At 43.2% G+C, this 9,185-nt stretch overlaps 1 protein-coding gene across 2 annotated transcripts; it reads left to right on the top strand.

Moving 5' to 3' along the window:
- The first annotated feature begins 6,934 nt into the window (after positions 1–6,934).
- On the top strand, positions 6,935–9,185 carry LOC109196189 (UDP-glucuronosyltransferase 2B15). 2 transcript variants are annotated; one of them, XM_019349625.2, is made up of 2 exons: positions 6,935–8,414; positions 8,493–9,185. In XM_019349625.2, the coding sequence occupies exons 1-2, from the start codon at positions 7,027–7,029 to the stop codon at positions 8,602–8,604; spliced, it is 1,500 nt and encodes a 499-aa protein (XP_019205170.1). In that variant the 5' UTR covers positions 6,935–7,026; the 3' UTR covers positions 8,605–9,185. The 2 variants fall into 2 exon arrangements, with proteins under 2 accessions (XP_019205170.1, XP_025761339.1); XM_025905554.1 differs by having other exon boundaries at positions 6,935–9,185.

Genomic DNA, 9,185 nt, shown 5'->3' with positions numbered 1-9,185 from the left:
TTTTAAAACAATAGTGTGGTGTGAATCCAAGGAAATGCCAGAGTCAACAACTTGTCAGTGAATTTCAAAATATGGGGACGGAGCCACATGCCACTGCTCCGCAGGACTCCTTTGTTCTACTCTATATCCCTTTAAAGGTTCAAACAAGTCATTTTTATCAGCATTTTACGCGTAAGCATCAACTCTGAGTTGGATTTTACCCACATGCTAAATCAGCATAATTTGAGAAGATGTTGATTTAGCAACTCTCGTTCATGCATTTTGACCTTAAAGTTTTCTGTCTTAATGTTTCTATTTAGGTATACCAGTTCCATTTAAGAGGAACATTCCAACCTAATCTTTACCCTAAATAGGTTACTGGGCGACTTGTTCGATGTTAACGTTAAGTTCAAACTATTTATGATGATGAGGAGGGTATGAATTAGTGTATTTCTCTGATTTACTCACTTTGCCACTGCCATGTGTGAACACATAGCATTAAGGTTTTGAGGGAACCTTTGCCATCAGGTGAAGCATCCACCAAATATGGCCAGATGGTCATTACATCCCCGGGCCTCTGTCATGACCCCTATAACCAACCTGTGAGCTTCTGGCATCTGCAGCTGTTTTCAGGTTCAGTATAAATACAGGATCAGGACAGAAACTGAGTGAGGTAAACAATAACTGTGTTTACTTTTAAAAGGTGTAAAAGATCAAAAGGAGGCACTTGCACATATCTAACAGCTAAAATCTCATTGATGTGTACCGACTGCTTTGTTTTTTTGGTGCCTTAGGTAATGCCTTTCATGCATTACCTGTAAGATAGCAGGAGACGTTTGGGAGTATCTGCGTTTACCTGTCCTGGATCCTTCTGGACTCATTCCATGGATGACCACAGTTGTCAGGGTGTTGATATGCCAGTGATACAGTATTGAGGTGCAGGTTCATATGACACATTTATTATTACTGAGGCTTTTTTTCATAAATAAATGGCACCGTAACTGCGTCAGTACTTAGCAAACCATCACAAAAGTCACAGCTGCTTTCACAGTTTATCTGATTTGGGATCAGCTTCGACGTGTTCAGTCTGTTTTTACTTTCTCAGACGGCCTCTGAGAAATCTCGTGGTTGTTTCAGAGGGTCGTACTCCACTCTGCACTCTACTTTTGTTCCAGGCGTTTTTGTTTAGATTGACTTGGACTATGATTAATGACCACAGCCAAGCAATCAGCTGTGTTATAGAGCTGTTATAGCTTTGTGAACATGAACTATTTGATAACATTTGTTTCTTCTGTATATTTAACTCCCTTGATCCTTGCCCCTAGCTCGTGTCTGCACAGGGAACGGTATGCAATAACTGCATGTACCACTTCTTTCTGCGGGCCTTGTACATGGTGCCAGATAGCAAGAGGGAGCCAAATGAGGAAGAATACCATCACTTTTGTCAACATGTCCCAATATGAATCACTAACAGAGACGTCATTACCATCATTCGTGCCGTCATGCTATTTGAAAAAAGCAAGGGCCATTTAGATGGATTTCTGCTTCAAGCATGACACTTCTGAGAAAAGATAAGATAAGATGGCCTTTATTAGTCCCACAGGTGGGAAATTTGTTTTGTTACAGCAAAAGTGCAAAGTTATGTAGCAGAAATTAGAAAACACTGGAATGCAATAAAATACAATAAAATAAAATAAAATACTATATACAATAGAATAAAATAGAATAGAATAATATATACAATAGAATAAAATAGAAATACAAATACTATATACAACTGAGTAGGAAAATACAAAAACACAACTTCGTCAGAAGAAGAATTGCACGTATAGCAGTCTTATTGCACATGTGTGGGTTTGTGTGTTTGATCAGCTGCAAAAGTCTTTATTGTAGAGTCTGACAGCAGTGGGGAGGAAAGACCTGCGAAATCTCTCCGTCCCACACCGTGGGTGCCGCAGTCTCCCACTGAAGGAGCTGCTCAGTGCTGTCACAGTCTCATGCATGGGGTGGGAGATGTTGTCCAACAGGGATGACAGCTTAGCCACCATTCTCCTGTCACTCACCACCTCCACTGGGTCCAGAGGGCATCCTAGAACAGAGCTGGCCCTTCGGATCAGCCTGTTCAGTCTCTTCCTGTCCCCAGCAGAGATGCTGCCCCCCCAGCAGACCACACCATAAAAGATGGCTGAGGCCACCACAGAGTCATAGAAGGTCTTCAGGAGTGGGCCCTCCACTCCAAACGACCTGAGTCTCCGAAGCAGGTACAGCCTGCTCTGCCCTTTCCTGTAGAGGGCGTCTGAGTTATGAGTCCAGTCCAGTTTGTTGTTCAGATGAACACCAAGGTACCTGTAGCTGTCTACAGCCTCGATGTCCATACCTTGGATGTTCAGTGGTTGCAGTGGAGGATGCTTGTGCCTGCGGAAGTCTACCACCAGCTCCTTGGTTTTACTGGCGTTGATCTGGAGGTAGTTCAGCTGGCACCAGTCCACAAAGTCTTGAGTCAGTCCTCTGTACTCCTTGTCGTCCCCATCAGTGATGAGGCCGACTATTGCAGAGTCATCAGAGAACTTCTGCAGGAAGCACTGGGTGGAGTTGTGGGAGAAGTCTGCAGTGTAGATGGTGAAGAGGAACGGAGCCAGAACCGTTCCCTGTGGGGCCCCCGTACTGCAGACGACCCTGTCCGACACACAGCCCTGAGTCCTCACATACTGTTTTAAAGATACTGGATTAAAGATCAGCACATGACAGCCATAAATCATCAACATGGAGTTCAGCAGACACTGGGTTTCTGTGATATACACCCATACAACCTATACAACCTATAGAGGCATGCTGGTAAACTGATGATGACTATTTATGTGTACACATTTGCAGTTGTTTTCTTTTTATGTATTTTTCCTTTGCTTTGCTTTGTATTTGCTTGATTCTTAGAATTTATTGCATTCTTTAAAAGTATATGGATGGCCCTTCAGCTTGTGGTCTCTGCGCAATGTCTTGTTATGACTGAAGAACGGTTCCAAAATGAAAGTTGGACCAAAATCTGGGATGTTCATTTCACATCAGTTGCAGGTGCTTCCGACACCTGGATTCTTATTAGAGCTTCTAGCAAGAGAAATCCTTGTATTCAAGGATTGCTTTTCATGCCTATTTATCAGCGAGAAAATAAAAAAATAAAAAATAAAGAACAAACATGCACAAACTCAGTGGCTCAAACACAGTACTTCAAAGATTTTGATGCTTCACTTGTCCTGCTGAGCTAAATGACTTCATGTTTAAGTGTTAGCATTCCTGAGTTTATGATCTTAACAAAGCTTGGATAACTGCAAAAAGTCTAGTGTGTTAAGTTCACCATGCAACAAATGAAATGAAATTTAGATGAGCAAAACAATAATACTTTAGTGTTATTTTATGTGGAGGAGACATTTTTTCATAGCCATGTAGTAACCACAGAACTTTAATGACCTAGGACAGGAGTAGGGAACGCCAGGTCTCGAGAGTAGGTGTCCTGCAGGTTTTAGATGTGTCCTTGATCCAACACAGCTGATTTAAATGGCTAAATTAGCTCCTCAACACGTCTTGTGGCTCTCTAGAGGCCTGGTAACGAACTAATCATTTGATTCAGGTGTGGTGACCCAGGGTGAGATCTAAAACCTGCAGGACACCGGCGCTCGAAGACTAACGTTCCCTACCCCTGACCTAGGAGTTAGAAGCCACTGACATCAGGACCAGGAAGCTCTTGACTACGCATAGAGGGTTTCACCCCAAGTGCAGCACTCTGAGCCTGTATGCTAAGCCGAAGGAAGTAGGCCAGGGACTGGGGAGTGTCAGTACCACCGTCCAGGATGAGACAACGAACATCCAGGAATAGGGAAGATGGCTCAAACCAACTGCATGCTCATGCATGGAAGGACAGGCCCCTGCATGGTATGTACCACCGGCAGATAGAGGAAGTAGCTGACATCCAAAAGTCCTACCAATGGCTGGAGAAAGCCAGACTGAAAGACAGCACAGAGGCACTAATCATGGGCACCATAGAGGCTGGGGTCTATCACACCAGGGAAGACCGCAGGTGCAGGCTGTGTAAAGATGCCCCTGAGACAATCCAGCACATAACAGCAGGGTGCAAGATGCTAGCAGGCAAGGCCTACATGGAACGCCATAACCAAGTGGCTGGCATGGTATACAGAAGCATCTTTGCCGAGTATGGCTTGGAAATCCAGAGGTCAAAATGGGAGACGCCCCCAAGGGTGGTGGAGAATGACCGAGCTAAGATCCTGTGGGACTTCCAGATAAAGACGGACAAAATGGTGGTGGCTAACCAACCGGATATAGTGGTGGTAGACAAACAGAAGAAGACGGCCGAAGTGATCGATGTAGCGGTCCCGAATGACAGCAACATCAGAAAGAAGGAACACGAGAAGCTAGAGAAGTACCAAGGGCTCAGAGAAGAGCTCGAGAAAATGTGGAGGGTGAAGGTAACGGTGGTCCCCGTGGTAATCGGAGCACTAGGTGCGGTGACTCCCAAGCTAGGCGAGTGGCTCCAGCAGATCCCAGGAACAACCTCCAAGATCTCCAAGATCTCAAAGATACTGCACAGGAGCCTCAAGCTCACAGGCCTCTGGTATGTATATATCTATATCTATATATATATATATGATTTTTAATGCGCTGAATTGAAAAGATGTTGAATATCGACAGCACTTTTCTCTAACTGTCCTTATATAGACTAAAGTCTGTATTTAGAACATTTCAGTGATAAATCTAACATCTTACAATGAATCTAATGAATCTATCTTACAACAAACTATCTTTTATTAGTTATTTTGAACCTTTCTAAAATAAAGAATGTGATACAGCTTCTCAGATAAGGCCTGTTTTCACAGCACAGCCATGTGACCTTCTGCAGGTTGCTTTGCCTCCAGCTGCTTCTCTTTCTGTAAAACCACCATGAAAGCATTTCTGTCTCCATCTGCTGGATGTGCTGCAGCGTGCTGCGGATACCAGATGTTGTTCGTCCCATCGCACTCTGCATGATTCTACGTATATTCAGACAGATGCCTTGTACCTTTTCTCCCTTGAGACATTTTGTGTCTCTACTTAGGGACACGTGGCAGCTGACTATATCCAATCTGCTATCTACAGCATCTGCTCACTGTGCCAGGTGGGCAGAGATCAACAATACAGGCAGGAGGCCACATCCTGCTTTTAATCCTGCTGAATCCTTCCAGTATTTTAGGCCTCTGGGGTTTTTTTTTTATCATATTGAAATATCCAAAACACATTACTGGATGTCTTTGTCTGGATATCTCATCTCAAAAATCCGTTCTGGCTTGCTCAGCATTCTCAAGCTGATGCGTATTTGGTTCTACTTTTGGATGTGAAAGTAAAATTTTATCAGCTTTCCTAATCCAGGAATATCATCCTATCTTTTCCATGGTATAAGATATGTAGTGCTGCCCTAACCTGTTAGGAGGTCATTTGTGAGAAGACAAGCGTGAACACGGAATACATGGATTAACGTGAATGAAAGTGATTGCACGTCAGAGATAAACAGCATGTGTTTGTGTGCTGATAACTTAGCACCCTACAAGTACTGTACTGTGCTAATTTATCAGCTAACACTGGAAAACTTAGTTAGCAAGCTGCATCCGCGCTAATTAGGGTTAAAAAAAAAAAAACGACTCACCAAACCTGAGGCACACACCACTTGTAGCACACAGTGTACCATGTTATTTACAATAATATTGCCACATAAATCCCAACACCACAAACGGTGAACCTGCCCGCTCCATGACAAGAAATGACATGAACCAAGGTCGGGAAATACAGGTTAATATATTTCCTAACATTCGTCTCCACAAGCTTATTAGTAAGGACTTCAACCTTTATTCACAACCGCAAGTTTCAAATACTTTTCACACCTGACATTAACTTTATTAATTTCAGTGGGAAAGGCATTGCTTGGAGAATGCATAGGTTTGTTTTCGCAGATTGAGCTAACCAGAGACCGAATCCCAGTGCCTCGTTAGTTGTTCCTGCCGTACACATGATGAACCACATGTAATCACATTGGAGCAGTGCTTGCAGGTTCATGCTACGCTTTGGTGTAAGTAGAATTTACATGCTTGGTAATGGGATTTATCCACTACTTTACGCAAAGCTTTTTCTGTTGTGACTTCGGAGGTTCATTCCGATAACTGTTGAAGCCCAATCTGCACAGAAACAGAGCTGGAAGCTAGTTCTCTCCTCAGATGAATGGATTTGTGTTCTTTTCAATTCTTCAGAGCTGCATACTACACGTCTGTAGGTCTGTGGGCTGCCTATACCTCCAACTGACTCCTGCTCTTTGGCTCAGGTTTATGTAACTCCACAGAGTCAGAGGATAGGTGGGGCAGGCTGTGTTTCACTGATATGACTGCTGAACACTGAATCAGGCTGTTATTGTAACTACTTTATTATTTTCCCTCCGCTGTGTGACCTTGCTGCTTCCTTCTTCCCTCGTTCCCTGAAACACCCATCTCACACTCAGTCACACTCATGTGTTCTTTAACTTTGCTGCCTTTGCAAACCTGTTAAAGAAACATTATTCTGTCCGTTAAACATGGGTCTCTTCTACTTTAATGTTCCTCACAGCTTCATTCAAACAGTCCTGTTCCTCTCTGTGTAAGAATGATCCAGTATACTTGCAGACATTTGTGACTGTAAATGTGTGTAACTCTGTCACATTGGCATGTCTAATCAATCAGCTTGGGATAATCTTCAGGCACCTTAAAGAATCAGGCTCACAGAGTTTATGCTCTTGCTTCACCTGAGCTCACTTTAGGAACAACAGCAGCTGGGAGGCTGGTGGTAGGCCATGTAAAATCAAGGGCTGGAGTCAGCGGATGCGCACAGTGTGCAGAAAAAAAAATTGACTATGTGTTATTGACTAAAACAAAAACCAGTTTGAATCGTAGGTGCTTCACCACTGACTCAGTGAAAGCTAACAGGTTATAAGTTACTGAGGTTACAAGTCTGATTCTTTGTTTCTATTATTTCTTCCAGGAAATGTCCGGTCTTTCCATCCCTCTGTTTCTGACAGTGCTCTGTTTCCTGCTTCTCAGGCCCCCTCCATGTAGCAGCAGCAACATTCTGGTAGTCCCCGTCGATGGTAGCCACTGGATAAACATGAAAATTATCCTTGAACAGTTACACTCCAGGGGCCACAACATCACAGTTCTGCGCTCTGCAAAGAGCTGGTACATCCCTAATAACTCTTCCATTTATACTTCTATTAATATAAGCACGCTGGAGGATGAGTCAGACATTAACTACTACAACAAAATGATACAAGATGTTATGGAATGTCGCACTTATCCTACATTTATACGCACGTTCTGCCAACAGTACTTGATCATGTCCATGTTAGATCAGGCTCACAAGATCTTGGCCAGATCAGTTGCTACAATAATAGAAGACACAGTATTTATTCAGAAGCTACAGGATACCAAGTTTGACTTAATGTTAACTGACCCTGGTCTGACAATAGGAATACTTCTTGGAACTTACCTCAAGCTGCCTATGGTTTTTATTTATACTGGAGAAGGTCATTTCACCATAGCTCCATCTCCTATCTCATATGTCCCTGTGCCAGGAAGTGAGCTCCATGATCAGATGGACGTTCTGGAAAGAATCAAAAATATGCTGCATTATCTTTATAGTGTCATTGAACAGCACTTGATCATAAATCCTGCCTACTCAGACCTGCTCCAACGACACTTCCCTCCTGGTACTGATTTGCTGTCTTTACAGCGTAGAGCTGATATCTGGCTGTTCAGGGCAGATTTTGTCTTTGAGTTCCCTCGGTCCACAATGCCTAATGTAGTATATGTAGGGGGCTTCCACTGCAAAAAGGCCCAACCCCTCCCTGCTGAGCTGGAAGCATTCGTACAGAGCTCCGGAGAACACGGAGTGGTTGTCATGTCTCTGGGGACGTTGATATCAGTCTTACCTCGGAAGGTCACAGAGGCCATTGCTGCTGCTTTTGCTGAGCTCCCTCAGAAGGTGATTTGGCGTTTTGTGGGTGAAAAACCTTCATCTCTTGGAAACAACACCGTGCTGTTGGAGTGGCTACCTCAGAATGACCTCCTGGGACACCCCAAGACCCGTGCCTTTGTGGCCCATGGAGGCACCAATGGCATGTATGAAGCCATCTACCACAGTGTTCCTGTTGTGGGCCTCCCACTCCTCTTTGACCAGTTTGACAACTTACTCCGGCTGAAGGTCCGTGGTGCAGCTCAGGTTGTAGAGGCTTACTCACTGACCAAAGAAGACTTCCTGGGCGCTCTCAAGGATGTTCTTGAGAATCCCTCTTTCCACACTAACATGCAGCATCTGTCCCAGCTACACCGTGACAAGCCAGTGACTCCAATGGACACTGCCATCTTTTGGATTGAATATGTCATCAGGAACAAAGGAGCACCTCACCTACAGTCAGCAGGTTTTCATCTGCCTTGGTATTCCTACTTCTGCCTGGATGTGGCTGCTTTAACAATAGCTATAACTGGAATTTTCATCTGGGCTTTGGTCTTTGTCTGTAGGCTCCTCTGCTGCCAGAAGTCAAAGAGAAAAATGAAACCAGAGTAAATGACCCAAACATGATACAGTCTTTGCAAAGTTTAGTTTAACAGAGTCAATGTCACATGATTAGTCTTTACAATAATTTCTCCCTTAAATTTTCGCTCTAAAGAAGATGTAAATTGTTGCAATTAGAACTGCATTTGCTAGAGATTTAGAAAAAGTTACCCCAAAAGAGATTTGTCATTCAGGGGGAATAGTTTTACTTCATATAGGCATCATATAGTACAACATGGTTTTTGATATGATATCAAAGGTCAGGAAATTTGTGTTAGGTTCATTATTTGTTTGTTGTAATAATGCTTCTTGGTTGATTGTCAGAGAAGATTCAACCCATAAGCTCAACTCTGCTACTAAACCTACAAATGCATTAAGGGGAAATAAACAGCCTTTCCAACACATACGATATATTGGCAGAAAGCATTGTTACGACAATGAAATAATTGACTAAACACAAATTTCTTTACTTTTTGTGCTAACTTTATTACAATTAGCTACAAATGTGCTTTAACTATCTGAAAGAAGCTGTTTGAGCTCCCTTTCACTCCCTTTAGGCCAAATTCATTCTGATTGGCTGCCCCTCATAAACA

Source organism: Oreochromis niloticus, linkage group LG3 (assembly GCF_001858045.2).
Source record: "Oreochromis niloticus isolate F11D_XX linkage group LG3, O_niloticus_UMD_NMBU, whole genome shotgun sequence".
NCBI lineage: Eukaryota > Metazoa > Chordata > Actinopteri > Cichliformes > Cichlidae > Oreochromis > Oreochromis niloticus.
This window is presented reverse-complemented; position numbering and strand designations above follow the sequence as displayed.

Excerpts from the sequence above, each read along its gene's own strand:
- LOC109196189 (XM_025905554.1), top strand. The coding sequence starts at position 7,027 with ATGTCCGGTCTTTCCATCCCTCTGTTTCTGACAGTGCTCTGTTTCCTG.